This window comes from Dermacentor variabilis, chromosome 3 (genome assembly GCF_050947875.1).
Source record: "Dermacentor variabilis isolate Ectoservices chromosome 3, ASM5094787v1, whole genome shotgun sequence".
In the NCBI taxonomy this organism is placed as follows: domain Eukaryota; kingdom Metazoa; phylum Arthropoda; class Arachnida; order Ixodida; family Ixodidae; genus Dermacentor; species Dermacentor variabilis.
In genome coordinates this window covers 78,538,217-78,562,309 of record NC_134570.1, presented here as the reverse complement: position 1 = coordinate 78,562,309, position 24,093 = coordinate 78,538,217, and the positions used below count along the sequence as shown (strand labels likewise).

Here is a 24,093-nt window from a genome sequence, read left to right as displayed (position 1 = left end):
GATGTCCCAGTAAAGCTGACGCACCTGTTCACCGTGACTTAATGAGCTTTGACAGCGTACGCTCTGGGCAATGTGACTGTTTGTTGCTAAAGATTATGTGCAGTGCATTATAAGAATGAGAGAGGAGACAGGAAAGGCTGGAATGCTAATTAGAGCAGAGAATGCGTTAACAAGAAAGAAAGAAAGAAAGAAAGAAAGAAAGAAAGAAAGAAAGAAAGAAAGAAAGAAAGAAAGAAATGAAAGGCTCAGCCCTGTGGTGTACCAGGACCTTTCCCGTGCCAATACGGTCCAAATATGAGAAAAAGCTTTAATGTTCCTGACATCACATTTGCATTGTAGAGGTGACGTTGCTGTGCAAAATTCCAATAAAAAAATGTGCAAGCTGTGCATTTCTTTTCTTTCTTTGTTTTTGTGTGGCACCCGTCGCAGATCTCGGGGTTTCCCGGCTGTGTTTGCTGGATATGTAAACATTTACTTTAGCCGTGTGGCTTCGCTGCTATGTGATACGATTTATTCAGGGATCTTCAAGACTCTTTCTGGCGTTTCGTATTCAGAAAAATTGTACTCGGTAACATTACCACTGCCGTTGCTGAGCTGCGAAGACGTTTCATTACAATGTTGTTTGTTATCTTTAGTTGGAACAGATTATAAATGCACCAGGGTGTCCGCTGACGGGGTGTCGTTGCTTCAGCTGGTTAACTTGAAGGAGCTGACATTTCTCGCGCAGGTACTCATAGTCAGTAAATTTAGATTTACATTGAGAAAATTCTTCCTAATAATTTATAATATGCGGCAGCCAGCGTTAAATTAGTATTTATTTGTTAATAGTTGCAAGGCTGTAGCCCCTTGCCAGATGTTCATTCTCCATCTGTGCACCAAAATTTTTTTTTTGGCGTACCCGGTACTGGTTGTACTCTCGAGGAGCTTTGCTTACTGCGGAAGGAGACTTAGCGGAACGACGGTGAATTCGTAGAGATGCATTATTGGAACCTTCCGGTCTCATTCGCTTCATCAAAGCAGTACACGCCGTAATATTAAATAATTAAACAACCAAATTCGTACAAATTCGTGCAACACCTAATTGCGCAGTGTGATTCAAATTTCACTTGAGCAGTAAAGCTGCGCTGCTGTTCATGTGCAATTTCTTAATGACCTCGTGAAAGAAAAAAAAAACAGCAATAGAAGAAAGGACGTCACGCTTCAGCATTACGACATCATGGATGGCGGTCGATCGAAACCTTAAGTTAAATGATCGTTCGACGGTTCTGAGTTCAATGATCGAACGATTCGCTTACTTCGTCAACGTGCGTAACCTCGAGAATGAAATGCAAGCGTTTCCAGTTTGTAACGCGCAGCTGGTTTCAACATTACGTCATCCGCTAACCGCGTACGACGAGAAGTGCTTTAAATATGGTGAGGCTATAGCTTTCTCAGTGACAGTTACGTAGTATACCCTTACCTGTTGGGCACGAAATTAGCTTCAGAGCGAATAGGCAAGATACAGTAAACGAAAAACTACGAAAATGTCAGAACAGCACGTACGAGCAACAGAACGTTCCATGTACTACACTATATGTGTAATGCTGACCCAACCTGCGCTATACGTATTGTACGCACATTGCGGAGGTTATACGTACTGTGCATTCTTGTTACGCTACTGCAGGATTATTGTTCTGTATTCCGCTATGTTATTCAGCGACAGCACGCACCGGCCAAACTCATTTGCAGGCATCATATGAATAAATGGTCTTCGCACCGTACATGAAACAAATTCCAGTTTAACCAGGTACCGAAACAGTGCAGAAGTTTGCAGCAGCCACAACACATTGTTGGTAGCATAGCTAAAAAGTAGCTAAACTTAGCGAGCTTTAGTCTGCCTAATAACAACCCTGACTTTTCTGTAGGCTCAATATTTACGTTTAGTGACCTGGCAAAAAAGTCTTGAAAGCTTGTTTGGCTAAGTGCATTGCCTCGCCTCCATTTATCACAAGCCGGTTGAATGCGTCTCCGTTTGTAGCTACTTCTAAAGGGCACACCGAAGAAGAGCTTATTAGGGAGCCATAGGGAGGAAATAAAGCTGTTTTTCTAGGTAACGCACGGTGTTGAGATCGGTTACCATGAATTTTAGAAGATCGGAGGTTCTTTTACATTTCACATGCCGGCCGATGACGCGCCTGCTCTGAAGGTGAATTAAAGCAATGTTTTATTTAATTTTTAAATATCAGAAGAAAGACGTCTAGGAGCAATTAAAATCTATAGGAAAGAAAAAAACTAGATTCTTGGGAAATGAAGTGTTTTGGGCTGCGACCTGGCGACTGTATAAAAAGAAAAGCAGGAGGAATAAAGAATATATATATATATATATATATATATATATATATATATATATATATATATATATATATATATATACGCAGGAAAGAGACGGCGAACTTTTTGGGAGACTTCTTTTACTTAACGTTTTCGGCTGGTGGACCAGCCTTCGTCAGAGTACAGTGAGGACTGTACTCTGACGAAGGCTGGTCCACCAGCCGAAAACGTTAAGTAAAAGAAGTCTCCCAAAAAGTTCGTCGTCTCTTTCCTGCGTATGTTACGTCGGGTCCTGCGTGCTGAACTTTGAAGAAAACCCCTATATATATATATATATATATATATATATATATATATATATATATATATATATATATATATATATATATATATATATATATATATTTAATTTCTTATATGCACCAAGATCTCTAAATATTGCCTGGGGCAGATACCACAATTGTGATCCTTATCCTAAATTGCTCGACGAGGCAGTGACTACGCCTACGAGAAATCAAAATGCATAACTGAATACCTAACATCATCCCGCTAACTAACTTTTTTTAATTACATGACGGTGCATTATAGCTGGTGAGTTTGCATGGCGTATCCACTTGGAACGAATTCTCAGGACTGCACCAGTTCCGAGATGTTAATTATCAAGGTGTTGAAGAAAACGCTGATATGCATTGAAGCACAAAAGTAACTGAAACACCAATGTATTTCGTCGAACACTTTGAAAACTAATATGTCGAAACTGGAGCAGTCCTGAGAATTCGTTCAAAGTGGACGCGCCCTGCGAAGTCGCTAGCTACAATACGTAGGTTAAGATATGTGTCGTAAAATAATTCTTCACAGAGCTAATTAGTGTAATTATATTAATTACGTTAGTTGTTCAGTTAAGCATTCTGATTTCTCGTAGAAGTGATGACCTTCTCATCGATCAATTTAGACCAACGGTTCGAATTTTGCTATCTGCCACAGGAAACACTTAAAAATTTAGTGTAGCTAAAAAAAAAACACTTGGAATACCACTCATTTGTTGGTGCAAAGGCATCGGCAAGAGCGTAAATCTGCATTTATTGTGGCCCTTTTTTGTTCTTTGTTTGCTGGTAACAGCAGGACAAAAAATAATAATAAATGTTTCTCACAACTTTGTGCCATCTGACACGGCATGCGTTACTGCTGCAGTTCACGCATGCGGCAAATCCGCATCACGGAAATACAGAAATAACTGGAGACGTAGAGAGGATGTGGCTTCATCTGGTGGCTCTGAATTGGAGTAGAGGGCGCAGAAATATTGTCGAACTACGTGCTGTGTGCTCCTTACAGATGCCGATACTAAGGGTGCGTTCCTTTTCTGGGCGGAATAATAAGCAGTGCACGTTGACAGCTGACGCTGCCTGAGCCCAAGTAATGGAACGCGTCCGGAACCACGTGGAAGACGTCTCTGCAACATGATGCTACTTCATGTCGATAAGAAAAAAAAAGCTAACAAAACACTTCATTGCTGTATTTCAACGCTTGCATTTGCTAAACCATGAAGAACACTAGATCGCTTTCATTAAGTGATTACGTTTTTATGATTACGTGTGTTTGATTAGGCGTGATTGCACGTATTTGTGCGGGTGTGAGCAGACGACCTACCACGTGATGTTTTCAAGCCTTCTGCTCAGCCGGGACCTTGTTTAGACAGCAAAGTCGCCCGCATAGTTTTCGACCTCTAAGCTGTCTTCGCGAAGCTGTCTCTCTTGCCAGTTTCGTCAGAATTTGAACGAGACTTAATATGGGCCGCGGTCCGCTTAGCTGTACATTTAGCGGTCTATGACGAATATTGAAAGAGAACCTGAGTTGTCCTCAGCAACATGATATTTAATGCATGTATTAGCACTTTCTTTTCATTTGGCTCAGAACAGTTATGCAACACAAGACGTTTGTAACCCTTTGCGGTTCGAATAAATCGCCACAAGATGTCGATACAAGCGCTGCTGCATCGGCCGTCCATGTCTGCGATGATCCAGCAGGCTCCATACGGTGCTGAACAAGATGCTAATTTCTGATTTACTAGCCTGTGCAAAGGCAGTGTTCGTAGGATATGCGCCCATAAGCGCATAAACTTTGCAAGAGGCAGAGGCGGCCATATCCAACGCACGTGACACTGTCTGTCTGTCTGTCTGTCTGTCTGTCTGTCTGTCTGTCTGTCTGTCTGTCTGTCTGTCTGTCTGTCTGTCTGTCTGTCTGTCTGTCTGTCTGTCTGTCTGTCTGTCCGTCCGTCTGTCCGTCATACACTGCGGCCACATGGGACCAAACAGGTGAGATTTTTTGGATAATAAATACCAAAATAGAACAGCATTACTACAAGTTCGAATGTAATGCGCAAGTACGCTGTATAAGCAACAAGTACTTACTGATTAATTAATTAATTAATTAATTAATTAATTAATTAATTAATTAATTAATTAATTAATTAAAGCATTGTACACATGCTGCACCAGTACAATGAAAAATAGCAAGTATATTTAAGCAATTACTAAAGGTGAACCACTTATGTTACCTTAAAAAGCAAGGTTGGGCAACCGTAAATACGATGAAAATGTAATGAATTCACAATACATGAGCCCTCGTGCAATATAACATTGCATATGGTAGCAGTAACGCTGAAATACACGGGAAAGAAACAACTCGACTAACAGCACCTGAACAATGAGCAAAAAAAGAAGGGGAACCGAGGGACTCGATTTTCCTAATCACAATCATATGAAATCCAACAGTCAGGCTCAATTTACGGTTGCCTTTTATATTATTATGTGCACCCAAAGAAGAAAGCCATTTCAGTATGCGTGCTGTCACGAACGGGGATTTAGGCGTAATCATTTTTACAAGCCAGATAGCCAAATTTAATCTACGATGAATGATAGAGAAATAATTGCATTAAAGCAGACAAATTGAAGTGGCCTATAGCGAGTGAGCAATCAACTATTGCCAGAAAGCACCATGTTTAGATAGTAGACGCAAATAACGTACACATTAAAATTCTACATATATGTTCGTACCTGTGATTAGGCATGATAAGTACATCTCTATTTTTGGTTTATGCATTCTCGTTTTGGAATACGTTGGCCCGCCACGTGTTGTTTCCCAAGGTCTCAATTCTTCCTGCCTTATACTTCGTCTAACCATATTTATGAGGTGTAGGGAAACCTATATGCCGCGTGAGCATTAAAAAAAAAAACGAGTGTGTAAGACTTACACCCTCGGAGGTGTTTTTCTTCTTCTTTAACTCGTGCCTTTAGATCTTTACGAGTGTAAGTGTGTGAGTAATGAATCAACTTGCAGCCTTAAGGACCCTTAGGGGTGTAAGTCAGTTTACTATATACGAATGAATCTTCCATCGTGCACCGCTCATCCTCCCAAGCGAGGCGGCACGGTCGCTGAATTTCAGTATCACCTATACGGACCAGCGGTGTACGATGAGCGAGCGATTCAGCGTATCTCCGAGGCGTGCAACCGGTTCCAGTTTCACATTGGACCCTGGGAGGTGCAGTTACATTGCCGCACTCCGCAGAGCAATTGATATGTAGAATTGTAGACCTGTCAAGAAAGAAAGATTACATATTGGTAGTTTCACTCGAAGGGTAAAGCACCGAAAGCGGTAGGAAGGTTTAGCGTTACGCGTGAATTCCTTTGACGGTGCTCTAAGCGCGGCTGCCGCGGTACGCGAACGCGAAATGCGCTCGTGCGCCGAAATTTCTCGCAACCTTTATTAAATTAAATGCGTTAGAACGCCTTGGAAGGCACTTGATGCCATCGCACGGGGGCCACCTGCAGGGCTGTCCTTAAAGGGCGGCGTCAGTGAAATGGCATCACTTTCAGATGTGAAGCGCTAGTATTGTATTGTACTTTTTATTAGCCTGGGAAGATTTAAAATAGAAAAGCATGGGCTCCGAATGAAACGTTTCACGATATTTGTTCGCGCGCTGTGAAATTGTGAAATTCCGAGGAATAATTGAGTAAAAAACACCAGACCGGTCGTAGCAACGTTTGCGGTTGAATAGTATAACATCTGCCATGTATATAAGCCGTACATAACCATATGCCACGGAGATGCATAAATACACACGAAACAACACGGTGATGCCAACGGCGAAAATTCGCCAGGAGAGTACGTATAATTGCTGTCGCAATAAAGATCAACGGATCGCGCACGCATTGGGGTATAGGCGTCAAGCGCCGCTTTCTTAGTTGTTTGCTGAAATGTCTTCACTTTTCTTTGTTTATTTTTATTTAACTCAGTGCTTGTCGTTCCATGCACGCTCCGCGGTACCATTTCGTTCAATCGTTTTTTTTTTTTCGCACGCCTAGCTACTTCTCTTGTCGACATTTGTTTGATGTCTCTATAGCCGACTTCTTCAACTTTCTTTTATTGCCTATTTCCTCACTTGTTGCTTCTTGTTCTGCTTGATTATTCGGTCACCTTCCCAGAGGCGCATACTCATTCAGGAAAAGGTGACGAAAATGTCCTCATTGCAGTGCCACATGCGCATACCAGGCAATAGCTTAAGATATCTCTATTCGGGGCACATACTCAGAGACGGATGTCCTATCGCAGATACCAAGGGGCCAAAATTTTCTATTCAGGCGCATACCCAGTGCCACGTATGCCCAATGTGCCGAGTTGTTGCATAATCGGCGAGACAGCGGACACCCGCAAAGTGGGAAGAAGAGGCCTAGAAGGCTTCGCTTTAAGGAAACCCGGCACGATCAACCCAAATCTGCTCCATATATGTTTCTGCCGCAGCTAGCAGTGTTTGCGACAACTTTCGCTCACAAGAATTTTCCTCAAATGTCGCTTTGAATTGCTGAACAAACCTAGAAAGTCTGAAGCATCAGAGAATTCAAAAACGTTTTTTTTTTCTGCATAGCCAGTATACAAAGGGAAGCCGAACTCGGCGCTGGACGAGCCTTTCAAAGTCAGTGAAATCCGCCGTGCCCTACACGACCTCAGTGGTAAGTCGGCACCCGGCCCTGATCACATTAACAACAAGGCTCTCAGAAACCAAGACGAAGAATCGGTGGAGTTTCTCACGGATGAGATAAAACGCAATTGGGAGGAGGGAATTGTACCGGAACAATGGAAGTTGGCGAAGGTCATACTCATCCCAAAGCTCGGTAAACCGCCGAGCTTGGACAACCTCCGCCCCATCTCACTTACGTCATGTGTAGGGAAGGTGGCCGAGCACGACATCCATAACAGAATTGCTGAGTGTATTGAGACCAACGACTTTTTCCCTCACAGCATGATAGGTTTCAGGCCAGGCCTCTCCAGCCAGGACACCATGAAGCTTATTAAGATCCAAATCCTGGAACGCTGCACTCGGGACACGAGAGCCATCCTTGGTTTGGACCTGGAGAAGGTCTTTGATAACATCGGTCACGAGTTCGTTCTCGACGCCATCTCCAAACTCGACCTAGGCTCGTCCTTGCATGCCTTCGTCAGGTCTCTCTTGAGCAAACAATGCACCATCCTCAAGGCTGGCGATTTGGAATCAGAGACTATGGAGCTGAGCGGCAGAGGCAGCCCCCAGAAATCAGTCATTTCACCGCTCCCCTTCAACATCGCAATGGTCGACCTCTTGAGATACCTAGGCAAGATCCAGGGCATCGGTCACACGATGAACGCGGACAACATCACTGTCTGGTGTGCGGGAGGCAGTGACGGACAAGTCGAAGCCGCTTTCCAGGAAGCTGTCCACACTACAGAGCGCTTTCTAACAGACACAGGACTCTGGTGCTCCCCACATAAATCGGAGCTCCTTTACAGCCCAACTAGAAAGGGCCGCAAGCCACAGAACTGGAAGCCCCCCACTGAAATCGGCATTAATCTCTACACCAAGGGCGGAGATCCGATTCCCAAAGTCGCGTCCATTCGAATCTTGGGAATGACATTCGAAGGGGCGGGCACAAATAGCATCACCATTCACAAACTAGCAAAGAAGACGGATAGCGTCATCGGTCTACTCAAGCGGGTAGCTAACAGAAGGAGAGGCCTGAGCGAAGGCAGTCTGATAAGGCTAGTCCACGCTTTCTTGTTGTGCCATTTCACGTACGTAGCGGCCATGCACGTCTGGAAGAGGGCCGAGCGAGACAAGCTAAATGCCATGATGAGGAGGGGGATCAAGAGTGCGCCCGGACTACCAAACTATACAGCACCGACCGACTCCTGCAGTTGGGTGTTCATAATACTCCAGAAGAAATTGCAGAAGCACAAGAAAGGGCACAGATTCTCAGACTGTCCGGCACCAGGGTGCGCAGACGACTCCTAACAGAGATGGGCGTCCCTCTGGCTACGGTCGAGGACGCCTACCAGGGCCTTCCGAAAGAGCAGAAAGACAAAAATCATCATATACCCCGCCTCGCGTAATATGCATCCACAGCGCAACGTAGAAAGAAGGAATGCAAGGGCGGTGGCGCTCCTACGCCGCGCGACAGAACTCCCTGGCGGCAACTGCTTCGTTGACGGGACCCAGTATGGCAACAGCAACAATTTCACAGTAGTGTCGATCAGCCACAGGGGTTTCAACCGTTAACGCCGCTTCGGTACGAAGCACGTCGTCGCGTACGGCCGAGCAAGTGGTCATTGACGGGCCCTCCTGGACGACAAACATGCCAATATCTTCAGCGACTCCAGGGCAGCCATGCGCGCCTTCAGCGTTGGCGCCGTGTGTAAGGAAGGCTGTCGCATCCTCGACGGCAAAAGCATCGCCACCCACACTTTCACGTGGTTCCCCGCTCATATAGGATCCATTATGGGAGGCCCCACAAACCTCAACGAGCTGGCCCACCCCAAGGCGCGAAGTCTCGCTTTCCGCGACCATGGAGTACTCCGACGCCAGCCCGCAGTGCTGGAGAACGGAGATCAACCGACCACATACAATGAAATTACGCAGTACTTTTATCTCGGCAGGAGAGACTTTCCACTTCCTCACAAGAAGTTAAATAGAGCGCAGGCATTGACCCTCAGATTATTGCAAACAGGCTTGTATCCCAGCCCGGCTTTATTATTCAAGCTTTATCCCGACACTTATGCCAGTAGTTCTTGCAGGCACTGCAATGACTTCGCTAGCCTAGACCATATGCTCTGGCATTGCCCTTTGTTGCGAGGCACGGAACAAATCAATGAAGACAAGTGGCTCACCGCTATCAAGACCACTGATGCCGGGGCGCAACTATCGGCTGTCTATATAGAGGGTCTTCGATGCGGCGGTCGGGCATGGTCTGACTGTCCCAACGTGGGAGCGGCCCGCCGCGAGCTGAGTCGCCTACCTCAGGACTTTCATTAAAGTTTTGCATCCATCCATCAATCTCTGCGTAACTAACGTAAGCGTGAACAGCGCTATTACAGGTCGATATTTCTTTTCTCTGTCTCATTGCGACGTCACTGCGACGTCTCCTTTTACCTTTCGAGCAGCCGTAGACAAGGGACGTACGCCAATTACGACGGCGCGTAACCTATAGATCTGGACGAAGCGCCCACCCACATGTTTGCCGAGTCATTTCCAAGCATGCGGCTGCCACCCTCGCAACCTAGAGACCCTGTAGGTACGGCTCTTCATTCCTCGTGTTTGTGGTGTATTTTGGGGTTTCTATATACACATCTAAATGTGGTCTTTTGTTCACTTAAACCAGACACACCGCCAAAGGCCGCGCGCGAGTTACTTTTCTTACGGTGATTTTTTTTCTCGACGCTGCGCTCGCGCCGAGGGAGGGACCGCATTGTGTTCGATGCAAGAATCTCATAATGCCCGCCAAACAGCAGCAGCAGCAGCATAAGCAGCAAGCGAGCAGCGGACGGCAGCTGTATAGTAGACGGAGGCCTTTATAGCTTATGACGTTAGTGCGTAGCGGGAGCAGCTGGCAGTTGTTTCTCCTTCGTTTTCAAGGTGACCCCGCCTGTTTCTTTTTCTGTTGAACTTTTCCCGACCGTTGACGCGATTGTCGGTGTCGCGTCCTGCGCGATTTACGCAGGAATCTCCGCCTATAGCCCGGTCGCCCTGTGGCCGTCAGTGCCTTTTGAAACCAGCATACCGGAACGTCGGATAAATATTCAATCTCTCGGTGCTCTCTAACTTGCCTGCAGAGTAGGTTGAAGACACGTTGTAGCGCCGGGGCAAACGGACGAACGTCATACAGAAGGAAAGGGCGCATTTCAATGAGCGATTCGTTGGCATTCATGTACACGTTTCGCCAGAGCTGACTGGCTCCTAATCAACTTCCGAGAAAGACTACACTGTAGAGGTATTTATTGAGCGTCGCTCCCAGTACAACGGCGTGCGTCAGCGTTTCTTCTGTGACGCTGGCTGGTTGCAGTAACCTTCCATTTCGTGCGAGAGTGTCTTAGTTATTCGAAGAAATCGATTTTCTGGGAAAAGCGGAATGCTTTAATAAATAAATACATACATCAATAAATAAATAAATAAACTGCATTATCAATTACGGATGGAGTCTATTGAGTTGGCCATAAATGTCACGTAAGTAAGTGATGACAATGGGGTGAAATACAGTTTTGTCGCTTGCGTGAGCGGAACCCATCGCTTTCGCATAATTCGCGCGATACTCTATCAATTGAGCTGAGTGTATGCGGTGGCTGCGGTCCCTCTGGTCACTTTCTTCTATACCAAAGTATAGCTGAATATTTTCCAAGTTTTATGGAATTTTTACAGATAACATTATTGTAGCCCTTGAGCTGGATTATCCAGAGAAGCGGACGCTACTTCCACGAGAAACTGAAACACATAATAAACTAATCAGCGATCGTCCAGTAACTATCTTTTGAATTAATTACTTCATGGTTACGATGCATATTGCAATTTGCCAATTGTAGCAGGTGAGTTTTCAAGGCGTATGCTCTCGGAATTATTTACAAGAATGATGCCAGTTTGGAGATATGCTCCAACAAACTTGCCATAAAAATGCACGGTTCCATTGCGGTTTTTTTTTTTATGAAACGCTCTTTTATGCGCTCAAGAAACAAAAAGTAACTGGAACGCCGACACATTTCGTTCCACACTTGGGGAAAATGGTCTCGGAAACTGGTGTCATCTTGGAAATACGTTTCCAGTGGGTGTACGTCTTGCAAGCTCGCCAGCTACGATTGGTAGTATGCACTATGCGCCGTAATGTAATCGATTAAGAAATTAATTAGTATTTATTTGTTATTTAGTTGAGTATGTGCTTCAATTTCTCGGGCTAGTAATGGCCGCCTCTTCGAATAATCAAGGCGAAGCATAGATTGTGATAAAAAATTAGTGCACAGATATACGAAGTAAAGACAGTATAGCGCGCAGAAGAAAACAAGACAAAAAGCAAAGGTAACACAAAAGCGTTGTGCCTGTTACCCAACCTTCAGTACCTTTATAAGAGTAGTAGTCTTATCGGCCATGTAGCATTGTAAACTTAGGCATGCTATACGCGCGCACATCTATCTGTGGTTATGAAGGGAAAAAAATTGGAGGACGCTTAAGCTTCGCCTTCAAGAGTGGAACGCGAAAGCGTTCCCGTCGACCCGCGAAGGGGTGTAAGACAATGGGCTACGACGCAGCGACTACGCGCCCCGCATCGGACGCGGTGAGCGTCGAGCAACGCAGCGTTCGGCGCGACAACGAAATGTGCGCCTGAGCAAGCGACGCACGCCTGAGCCTTAGAAACAGCTCGTTTCTAAGGCAACACCGCGTTCACTAGAGGCGCTTTTGTACCGCTTTGAAGCATCGAACTCGTGGCTCAGTGGTAACGTTTCCGTCTCACACTCCGGAGACCCTGGTTCGATTCCCACCCAGCCCATCTTGGAAGTTGCTTTTTATTTATGAAGTGCCTGCCGTGATTTATCGCTCACGGCCAACGCCGCGGACGCCGACACCGACACCGACGCCGACGACACCGGCTTTTCTGCGACACGAGCTCCTTAACGCTATCGCGTTAAAAGTGCGGGCGCGTGGCTGCTGCACATGAGTTACTGCGCCAAGTAGTCCGGCAGCGTTTGACAGTGGTTATCGGTGGCTCGGCACAGGCGCCGAATCGACGCAGCTTCCACGTGCTACGGTTCCGCGTTTCGCCAGACGCGGAAGGGAAAAGCTGCGAATTAAGCAAACCTTTAACACTCAGTGGTTATTAAATTACTGGGTTCTTACGTGACAAAACCACGATATGATAATGAGGCACGCCGTATGTGGGGGACTCCGGAAATTTGGACCACCTGGGCATCTTTGACGTGCACATAAGTCTAAGCATGCAGATGTTTTCGCTTTCGGCCCCCATCGAAATGCGGCCGCCGCGGCCGGGATTCGATCCCGCGACTTCGTTCTTAGCAGCCCAACACCATAGCCACTAAGCAACCGCGGCGGGTTACACTCAGCGGTGTATTCTGTCTAATTTAACTGTTGCTAATTAATAAGCTGTTTGTTTTATCTTCCTCAGCCTGAACAAATGTTGACTAAAAGGCGGGACTGTTTTCAGAAGTGCTGTTAATTGTGCGTGCTTGGCTTCCGGCTATAGCTTTCCCTTCATAGCCACAGAAAGTTGTCCACGCGTATAACTAAATTAACAAGCGTGGTGTCAGGCGCGCACGAGCCAACATCAACACATCTCACTCGATGACCGCAGAAAGTCGCTGTCAAAACCCCGCACTGAGGAAACGCGGCAGCAGCAGCGGCGGGCGAATTGACCTTCATGCAGCGGCTCGCATCAACGCAAACTACGCCTTGAAAACACAGCGCAGCACGGACTCTGTACCCGTCACTGATGGAATTGAATACACAGCAGGCCGGCCGGGCGCGCACGGCCGCCAGGGCCGCCCGGAGTAGAACGTGCCGTCCCATCCCATCCCGAAGACTCGTGCGCGACGGAAGGCAGCGCCCTTCCTCCCCGCTTTCAGCTGTTGCGTGCGAGAGATTGAGCCGCGATCGCCGACTCACCCTCGCACGCTTTCCCTCGCGCATAAAGCATACGGCGAGCGGTGACGAGCTTATCGTCCGTGGACTTTATATGGAACCTCACGGCGACGCCTACGGCAGAACTCCGCCTGGAGTGTCCACATAATTGCTATCGCAATAAAAATATGTACATTGACTGGTGTCATAGAATGGGAAGAGAGGAAACGCAGGGAGGTTAATGCTACGCGAGTGCCGTTTGCTACCCTACACTGGGGCAGAGGGGATAAAGGGACGAAAAAGAGTGAAGGAAAGGAAGAGAAGGCACACACACGCACGCGAAAGCTGATGCCGAGTCTACGAATGGTCGTAGAGACCTGTAGACTTGAGATACTGTAGCCCGTGCTTGCGTTGTAATCTGCGGCAGCGACACGCACGGCCATGGTCCAAGGATGTTTACTTCCGAAAACGGTCTCCGCTACAAGCCAGTTTCGAGAGGGCAACGCTGCGCGTCGTAGCGCGAACAACGACACTAAAATGTGTTAAGTAGTCTCTCCGATCCCTTAAAGGGCCCCTCACCAAGTCTGGCTATTTTGAGCTGACAAGAGCAGAGCATACAATGCGCGATAACGATCGTGTCTGCCAAGTATTACATTTCTACGCGCCGCAGAAAGATCTGAAATTTCAAACTGAACGCCGTTTTCCCTTCTCCTCGCGACCGCCGCGCTCCAAGCCGGAGGATGACGTACACGTGCTAGTGGGCTACGTACCTGTGTTCGCACTGTGACGTCGCTGGTGGTGAAAAGTGACTTCGAGAATTATTCAAGGCAACATCAGTTATTTGTGTAATATGTTCCTGGAATAGGCGAAATAAAGCTTAGAGAAATAGTAAAACACACAAACTGAATGTCTGCGTGTTTTCGTTTTACTTCGCACCGCAGCAAACTTCCGTTTTGTGTGCTTGTTCCCACGTCGTGCAGTCGCGCGCGCGGACATCGAAACTACGTCATTTTCTACCGTGTTCCAACTCGGGATCATGCTCTGTGATCCGCTTGTGTCTGTCTCAGTATTCGTGCAGCACAGACTTATACCGCTAGTCAGGTGTCCTCGTGCACAGCGCGCAAAGGCGTGCGCTGCGCGAAACGAGATAATAGAGAGTTTTAGATTAGGGGACGCAAGCGGCTTGCGTACGAAAGAACTAAGGGCCACGGCACTGCGCATGCGCAGACCTCTACGTCTTGGTTTGCACATGCGCAGTACCGTCGCACCTAGTTCGTGCATACGCAAGCGGCTTGCGTTCCCTAAACTGAAACTCTCTAATTACAACTCGCAAGCGACGCCCTCCGCGAAAGTGCGTCGCTCCGCAAAAAAAGCGAAGACCAAAAAAAAAAATAATAATGAAAGCGGTGCCCGTGACCTATCCGCCTCGCGATCCTCGAGGTCCAGTAAGGGAGAACGCAAAGAAGGAATTTCGCTTGCAGAGGTTTGAAGGGGCGAGTGGAGAGAGCGTCTTTGTTCGCGGTGAAGCTCGCCTCCTGAAATCATGGGTTCGCGACACCAAATATTTAAAAATTTTTTTGCGGCAGAACGTTCCCTGGAGGACACGTAACAACTTCCAGCGTATAACTATTTGCTGCGGGGCCTGGTGAGGGGCCCTTTAAGGGTCGCACATAGGCTTGTTAGAGCGGGCTTTTATTCAGTGCCTCCACAAGCCAAAGGCGGCGAAAATTCGCACCGCGTGCAAAATGTGTTGACCGTAAATTAGATTCATTTTCCACAACTATGTTACGCGCTAAATTTCTAATAATGAAATAGCGAAAATTAATTGTTCATGTAAGTTATTCAGTTATTAGTTGCACCTACTGGGATGGACATTATGTTCCAGAAAAAAAATCAATCGTCGCATGAGGCTCACTCCAGTTACCGCATTGCGTCGGAGAGAAAAGTTATATTTTTGATTTTCGGATAACTTTGATTTCCGCCCTGAAGATTTCGTAAAAGTAGACAACAATAACAAATTTGTTAAATAATTGAAATGCCAAGTTTAAAATATACAATTTTTCAACACTGCAAATGTAACAGTTCTGTTAGCTAAATTTGCTGTAGAATTCAAAGCGTACGTTTATGACGTGATGCACAAAAGTTAAGAAGCCGCTTATGCTTCTCAGATTTAACTTTCAACTAAGGTTGCCTAATTGAAGTAACAAGTGTTTTCAAACTACAACCTCATATTTTAGTTCATATCTTAAACTCACTATTAGTCGCATTTGACAAAGCTCCACTTTGTTTTTGTTTTTTATTATTATTCGCTAACTCGCTATTGTCAAGCTTGCCGGTACACAAGTCCGAATTCATCGTTTATTTTGTTTGCTTCAACTTAAATGAAGCTTCTTTCGGATCACGTCGTCGAGTTCCTCATGAGAGTAAATGGGAACAGTTCGGCATTACACTTTTACATGAGCAGGAATCGTCCAAGCTATAGCTTGGACCGAAATCTGCGCGGGAGACCTGCAGCTCGAAGAGAAGAAGTTGGGCAGCGTCGGAACTCCGCAGGGCTCGGTGATCTCCCCGCTTCTCTTCAACCTCGTGATGATCGGGGCGGCCAACCGGCTAGAAAGAGTAGCGGGAGTCCGGCACACCATCTACGCCGACGACGTTACGCTATGGGTACCGGGAGGAAGTGACGGACACATCGAGACAACGCTGCAAGAAGCGGTCAACGCCATCGAGGAGCAGCTGGGCGGGTCTGGACTCGTTTGCTCTCCGGCCAAGTCAGAACTGCTGGTGATTCCACCGACAGGAGCGGGCAGGAAAAGAAAGAACATGGAAGTCAAGTACGAGCGACCACAGATCACGGTCAAGACAGCGGGAGGACAAGTGATACCGGAGGTCGAGAAGATTAGAGTGCTCGGGCTGCTCATCCTGCGAAATCGAGTCAACGGTGAAACGGTCAACAAGCTCGCGGGCAAAGCGGCCGCGGCAATGAGACTCATCAAGAGGGTGTCCAACAGAAGAGCGGGGATGAAGGAGGAGAGCCTGACTAGGCTCGTTCAATCCTTCGCAGTTAGCCACATAACGTACGTGGCCGCCTTCCACAACTGGAGGCCGAGCGAACGTAACAAGATAGACGCCACCATACGCAAGGCGTATAAGGCGGCACTCGGCCTCCTCGGAAGCACGAGCACCGAAAAATTCATGGCGCTGGGAGTCCACAACACGCTGGACGAAATAGCCGAAGCACAGAGAACGGCGCAACTCGAGCGTCTCTCTGAAACAAGAACCGGAAGAAAGATACTGCGGGACCTTGGCCTCGAGCCGAGGGAAGGCGAGCAGCAGAAAGACGTGCTTATACCGGATAGCATCAACAGAAAGCTCAGGGTCTGCCCGATCCCGAGGAACGTGAACCCCGAGCACAACAAGGAGCGGAGGTTGGCGAGGGCCAGGGCTCTTGTGGACCTCCACGCCAGAGGAGAAGGCGCCATCAACGTGGACGCGGCGGAGTATCGAGGGAGCAGCGACGCATACGCGGTGGTGGCTGTCGGGGCATCGACGGGTGCAACGAAGACCGCGGCGAGCGTCCGGACTCGAGAGGCACACCGGGCGGAGGAGGTGGCCATCGCCTTGGCCGTCTCCGACCCCGGATGCACTACAGTGTTGTGTGACTCTAGAACGGCAGTGAAGAACTACGCCAAGGGTAGGGTATGTAGTGAGGCTGCGCGCATACTGCGCAAGGCCGAAGACATCGGACGCAAAAGCGCTGTGGTGATCAAGTGGTTTCCGGCCCACATGGGCAGTGACGTGTCGGAACGCGGGAACGTGAACCACAACGAGACGGCCAACTCGGCCGCGCGAGGACTAACCAACCGCGCGGCTGCAAGCACGGCTGACTCGGAGTGTTGGTCACGGTGCAGTGCCAAGGACAAGATGACCACCTTCAACGAAATAGTGAAGTGGTACAGACTTAACAGACAGACTATGCCGCCACCTCACCCGGGGCTTACCCGGGAGGAGGCAGTGTTATACAGGCAATTACAGACGGGGTCCCTGCTCACCCCGGTGCTAGCTAAGCACGTGTGTCCGAGCGTGTACGCGAGTGACGTGTGTAGACTGTGCGCTAAGGAGAGAGCCACCGCGGCTCACATCCTTTTGGGACTGTAGTAGAAATCCACGAGAAGCCAGTGAGAAGACGACGATCCCGCCGCGGCTAGAGGCTGCAACGAGGACCTATGACCAAGATACACAACTAAAGGCCGTCCAGCAGGTCTCGGCAGCTCTAGAGAGGCAGCGACCTCGCGAAACCGAGGAGAACGGGGGAGCACCCCTAGGAAGGGGATGGCGGCCCTCTCGGATCCGCGGAAGTAGCGAGGAACCAAGACCTCGAGGAGCACAATGCACGAGACTGACGTAGTGGCCGCGTCGCGGTAAAAGCTTGTCCTCCCTGCGTGGAGGGAGCCTAACCGACTCTGCAGGCATATTTACTAAAGTTGTTCTCTCTCTCTCTCTCTCTCTCTCTGTTCCTTTTTTGAGAAATCAGGAAAATTGCGGCGCTGTGTCTGTTGACCCCATCTGGGCTACGAAGCTAGTTCGGCAGAAATGAGAACGACTTGAACTATACGGACAATGCTTTCCTATCGGCAACTCCTGGATACTGCAATCTAGGAATTGTTTCGAACGAGAGCGTATGATTTCCGTGCACTACCAATTTAAGCTTGAGGCGTAGTTCACGCTGCGCAATTAGTGAATTGGTGTTCGACTTAGTTCAACATATCATTTTCTGCAACCCAAATTCAAAGTAGAACTGGTTTCGGTGTATCCTGTTTCGAAATTGTGCACGAAATGCTTTAGCGTTGTACATTGTACTGTAGTAATGCGATTGTCAGTAATGATACAACGGCGATCAAGACGCACATTTTGCGGATTGCGTATATGAAATTCGTGACAAACTCGGGATTCTTATATGAACGCAATATCAGCAAAGCATATCTACGGTTTCGCTATTACGACAGCCTCTCTTACATTGCAAACAAAAAGTAGATTAGTACATTTAGGTTACGTTAGACTAGTGATCACTGTTCTCGCGTTGTGATGAGCGTTGTAGCGAAAAGCCCCCGCGTTGCCTCAAAAAAAAAAAAAAAAAAGGAAAGCATGGTGTGTGTGTTTTTTTTTTAAATTTATTCTGTCATGACTTTACAACGTTCTTATTTCACGCTTTGCTGAGGAAAAGGAATAGGTGGAGGCTGGCCTAGCTTTTCGGAATTCGCTCTGCATTGAGATCCACTTATGAAATGCGCTATAATGTTTCATATATATCGCAATATACACATAAAAGTATATCGGCGAGAATGGTAGTGGAACCGAGTCGCAACAAGGTGCGACCATCCAGCCCACCGTGCCCTGTGCTGCAATTCGCGTGTCCGAGCTGTCATTATTTTTCCGTGGCTGGTGCTGTGCAAGGTGCCGTGTGATCGGGAGGTCCGGGGCGACGTTCAAGAAATTAGGAAAAGGTTTATATACTCATTTGCATTGGTGAAAATTTACATGTACTAGCACGAGTACTACTGGTGCGAGCAAGAGTAAGAGCACACATACGACTCGTAGCACATCTCCACAGCGCTCAATCCCACTTTTTATGCACTTCCTTTTTTCCCCTTTCCTTATTCGGGGAAATTCACTGTTCTTCTTTTCGGCAAACCACAAACGTTGCACCGTTTGACAAGTCCCGCCAATGACGTCGCATCGTCCCGTCGGGCTCCGCCTCCAGTCTTGCACATACACCCCCGCATACGAGGCAACGACATGGCCAGCTGGCAACACGATGTCGAAGTCGTTTCCACACAAGTCCTAGACGTTGTCCCCTTCGATCAACTAGAGATCCATTAATGATGGTCCGTTTATCAGGGTCCGGTTCTGGTAGAGTGGCAGAGAGTGCTTCCACGAAGGAGGGTGGTTCTGTTCCTCTACGAAAGCGTTTTTGTTGGCGTGTCACGATCTATGTCGGGTCACCTCTCATCCAGGCGGGCGCTCGTGTCGCCCGTTAGCTTTGCTTGTGCTGATTCAGTATGTGGTGCTTAAATGTCAATCGCAACACCTGCCAGCCAGCCCACACAGCTCTCACCACTGATGTTCCAGCTCTGAGTTATGCAGCATACAGCAGAAATTCACCGTACCGGCTGCTGTATATATATTTTCCAGCGCGCTGCGTTCTTATGAATGGCGTTCGGTGTGGGGCTTTGATCTATGAAACGGGTTTGTTGGATCATAGAAATCCGATGTTATGTCTCTACTGCAACGTTAGGCGTAGCGTTAAGAGATAGCGGTGTGGATCGCGACCAAAGAGGGTTAGCCTGTGTTCTAGTTGACGTTAAGAAAAGAATAGAGATAGGCAGGCCACGTAATTCATGCGGTGGTAAGCCGGGGGTCAATTAGAGTTATAGAATGGCGTGCCAAGGCAAGGGAAGTGCAGGTGGCGGTACCAACTTTATTGAGATTCTGCTAAGTTGTGATCTGGCCGGCCCGAGTTCTATGATGGCCCCTCACGAGGAGCGACCCTTTCGGTCCAGGCAGCGATGGCTTTTTGTAGTTTTTGATCCGACTTTCTGAGCAGCTGCTCCCACGTCTGTTGTGAGGGAGCTGGCAGGTGTGACCTGGGAGGGGGCAAGCCCTCGCACCCCCAAAGAATGTGATTTTGGGTAAAGGGAAGTGCAGTCGACGACGATGAATAATTAAGGGGGTGATGAAATTAGGAAATCTGGGGTAAGTGCAGATCACTAGGAAAAGCCTTCGCCCTGCAGTGGACATATATATGGTGATGATGATTATGATGATGATTATGATGATGATTTGTTGAAGTAGTAAGAGAAAGCAGTGGAAGCTCCTGGATTCCATGTGGTGCCATTTTAAAGCGGTGGTAGGGTCGCAATCGCAGACATCGGATGCAGGGTCTGAGAGGGGACAGTAACATAGGCAGGCCGCGTAATAATGAGAAGTATACTTTCGTGGTCAAATGAAGTTCGAACAAAAGAAAGAGTGAAATTGAAACAGCAGAACTGTAGGACTGCGCGTGGGAGAGTAGAAGTACTTGTGTCCTCGACTAAAACTGTGACGTGTCATAGACCGCTTCTTAATAAAAAAATATGGATTGGAGCCTTATTTAGAAATTAATCAACGAGATCAATCAATCAAGAATTAATCAATACTCGATTGTCGTATTTTTCGTTTCTTCTTGCGTTTGAATTGACCTGTTCGCGTATCGTTTGTCCACCGCAGGACATCAGAAACAAGGCTGTGAAGATAGCAAAGACGAGAAAAAATAATCATGTTTACTTTTTATTTATTGCACGCACTGCTTTGTGGAACTTAGTTTCATTTTAGAGCTTGCAACTGTATAAAGGTTGAAATGTAATCACATTTATCGTTTGGCTTACGGGGGGAGGGGGGGGGTATTCGAAGTACCCTGTGTTGCCCATACACGCCTGATCTCTTCCAAAGAAGGCGGGCTGTAACAGAAGTGGTCGATAACGTAACATACAAACATAGGATAATCATGGATAACGTAAGAAACAAACAAGTCGAATACGGAACTCTCGAATACTAAATTTATACGCGATAAAGAAGTAATCTTATTGTTCTTGTATTGGAAACTTACAGTTGTTGCACCCCTAGACGTCAAGAAAAATAAAGGAAACAATAAACATTGATCTTGTTTGTTGCAGAACAAGAAACCTACCAATTCCAGTCACTTCAAGCCGCCATATTTCCTGTGAACATCTCTCTTGTTGTTGATCTCGTTAGGAAGAGGAAACGACCTCGGCCCAAGGAAAATGCTGACCATAGAAGCGTTGAAGAAGGTTAATAAGGGCAGGATTTTGAGAAAAGGAAAATACTTGCAAAAGCACGCGAGAGATGTACGCTCGTGAAAAAAACAGCAGTGGCCTTAAAGTATAACAGGTGCACGAAAGGTTGTCATATGCGACACAACACGTGTGCCGCGCGCCTGTGACGCTCTTGCACTTCGTCAGTTTGTCGAGAGTACGTATACGAAGGGTGTCGTCCTTTGCTGCTCTTCGATTTGGCTTTCGGGAGTGGCCAAGAAGCGGCTGGTCTTACAAGTGTTTTTCAATAAGAGTGTAACGAAAATAAAAGGTATGTAATGGTGTTTCTTCAGTACAACAACCATATTTGTACTTAGAGTAACAAACCCTGGATGAAAAAAGAAATACCGAGGAGAAAGCTATAATGAATGTTAAGATAAAGTAACATAAATATGAAGAAATAAAGTGAAATAATTTATAGGTAATTCTGAACACTTGACAATTCAATCGCTTTTATGTGCCTGATAAAGTTGCAAACTTCGAGAATAGCGTCCCTGTAGCTGAAGGCCAATGAAGACGCCCCAAGGGAGACAGTGGCGTTGCGAAGTTGGTGATAGCTCAAGTTCCCGAAGCGGAACATTAAATATTTCCTTCGTCTAGAAAATCCGCGGCATGAAAGAAAGAGACAAGAAAAAAAATACTCGATAGATTCAGGGGCATTTCAATAATAGCACAGAGGTAGCAAAGGCCAGACTTGCGTAAATAAAAGGTTAGCGCTATCCAGGAGCGCTCGTAGTGTCTATTCTTTCTTCGTCCCTGAACGACGACGACGACGAGTGCGGCTTAATTTTTGGCAGCCTGCGGTTCTTTAACGTGCAGCCGAATCTAAGTGTACGGGCGGTTTCGCATTTCTCTCCTGTCTAAATGCGGCCGAGATCGCAGCCGTGGGCTCGAGTTAAGCAGCGTGAGGCCAGCAACTGGACTGTCGCAGCGGGTGTAGTCTAAGTTACAGTGAGAGATACTGGCTACCCAGTTCTCGTGTTTGTGTGTTCTTTTCTTTTTTTCCTTCTTTTTTTAATGTGAAGCGTTGCAGGCACATTGCGATAGGTTGATAGGGTGGTTGGTGGGATGGCAGGTAGGTAGCCAAACATGTATTTCCTGTCTCGCCAATAATGAATAAAAAAAGGACATGACCGACAGTGGTATCTAACCTCTGCGTTCGAGCACAGTGAGCCGACGCTCTCACCATTGTAGGCCGCGATCGCACGCAAACTGATCTCGTGCGAAAACAAAACCGACTGCAGCTCTTTTAGACGTTTGGCGCGTGCGCCACGAGCCTGTTTCTCGTGTTGTTTCCACGTGACAGTTCGCGTTTCCAGACCCTCTGGTTGACTGCCCCACTGTCTCCGGGATCGGCCCACGTTCCCCGGTACTTTCCACGTAGCCGATAACGCTACGCAGAAACAGCGTGTTACTTCGCCGCCTACGCGATCCGCCCAGGTCGAACTGGTCGCTTCCGGTGGCCTCGAACGCAGAGGTGAGATTCCGGTGTCGGTCATTTTTTTATTTATAGAGGTACGAACGTTGCGGCGCCGGAGTGCAACACTGCCATCGTCGTTTTATTTTGACACGGCACATAACGTCACCATAGGCAAGTACGATTTATAGCAAGTAATCGCCGGTGACGTCACACTTTGCGTTTCCCTACAGCTTGTGCTCGTCCAGTACCTATATGGAAGTCACCATAGGTGCTCGATCTTCGTAAGATCGCGTCGAACGGCTGGAGTACAAATCATGTCATCGGCGTCACAAGATCGTTGTCACGGTCGTCTTCTTGCTGTTGTCGTCAAACACACGCTTGGGTCTGAGACATAGATGTTCGTCTTACACAAACAAGTTGGTCCGCGAAGGGGAAAGGGAAGAGGGGGCGACCAAATTTCCAAACTCCACCCACATATATGTATATATAAACATATATAACCTTATGTAGCAGCTGCCCTTTGAAGAAACTTCGCATGACCTCGAAGAATCGTCCTCCAAGTGACGGCCTCATATAAGTAGTTACGAGACTTCATAGTAAGAAACTGTTCAATTTCACAGCCTGAGTCCCCTCGCACCATCAAGAGACTGGCGTCTAAGATGAGCCATGCGACAAGCGGATTCAGTGAAACACGTTAGGAAGATATATGCATTTTGTGCTATTAGGTCGCACAGGTACACATAAATGATGAAAGCCACGTAACGCCTTCTAAAAGCTTTAATACGCATAGATACAATCAAGAACTTTCTTTACTGACGAAAGGTCATTTGAGACGATCTATAGAAAATTACACATAATACAATTTCTGAATACAAATTCCGACGAAAACTATAAGCATAAAGCAATGTGACTCCGCAACGCAATAGTTTAATTACTTGTCGAAGCATGCCTTATGTCATTGGTTTCATTTATTTCCCGGCGGCGGAATAAAATACCGTAGGGTAATAAATTATCAAGCGTACAAATGAACGACCATATTAACAAATAAATCAATAAATAGTAAGGCACAGCGATATCGCTAAAGCGCGAAAGAACACGAGAGTAAGTAGCAACAGCGTGGATTGCGGTATTAAGCAGCTGATAAAGCATATTTCGAATCAAAATTAATAAGTAAAATTCACTGCATTGACTAGGGAGTTTTATAAAATAGCGCAACCAAACGTCTTTGCGTAACCAAAAGGCCCCACCCTGCTTACGCTGTTATGTACCCCATTTTCGTTTCTTTGTATAACTTTTCGCGTTGTTTTCTGAGCCAGGTAGTTTGCTTTGAAGCTTGCCTCGCATATCTGCATCTTCCCTCTCTGCCGTCTCGCCTCGTATTAGCGCCTGATAACATTTACCAACCGAATACCTCGTGCATGCCTTTCTGTAGAAGGAGAACTCTCTGTACTACTGGCGCCCTGGTATAGAACGGGTCAGAGCTATGCGATAGCTCCCAGCTTCTTTCTTCTATGAAGGCTTAGCGGCACGCAACGTTCATGAAGGTGATCCCTTCCGTTAGAACGAGAGC

General features: G+C 47.1%; 1 protein-coding gene across 4 annotated transcripts in view; it reads left to right on the top strand.

The window, feature by feature from the left end:
* LOC142575924 (uncharacterized) overlaps positions 1-24,093 on the top strand; it is a 350,863-nt gene that overhangs the window by 95,961 nt on the left and 230,809 nt on the right. For 2 of the 4 annotated variants that reach the window (XM_075685728.1, XM_075685729.1), the window contains exon 3: positions 20,945-21,374. The exons of the other annotated variants lie outside the window; for them this stretch is intronic. In XM_075685728.1, the coding sequence (XP_075541843.1) occupies positions 20,945-20,995 (51 nt within the window). In that variant the 3' untranslated portion in view covers positions 20,996-21,374. The remainder of the gene's footprint in view (positions 1-20,944; positions 21,375-24,093) is intronic. 4 annotated transcript variants of the gene reach the window in all.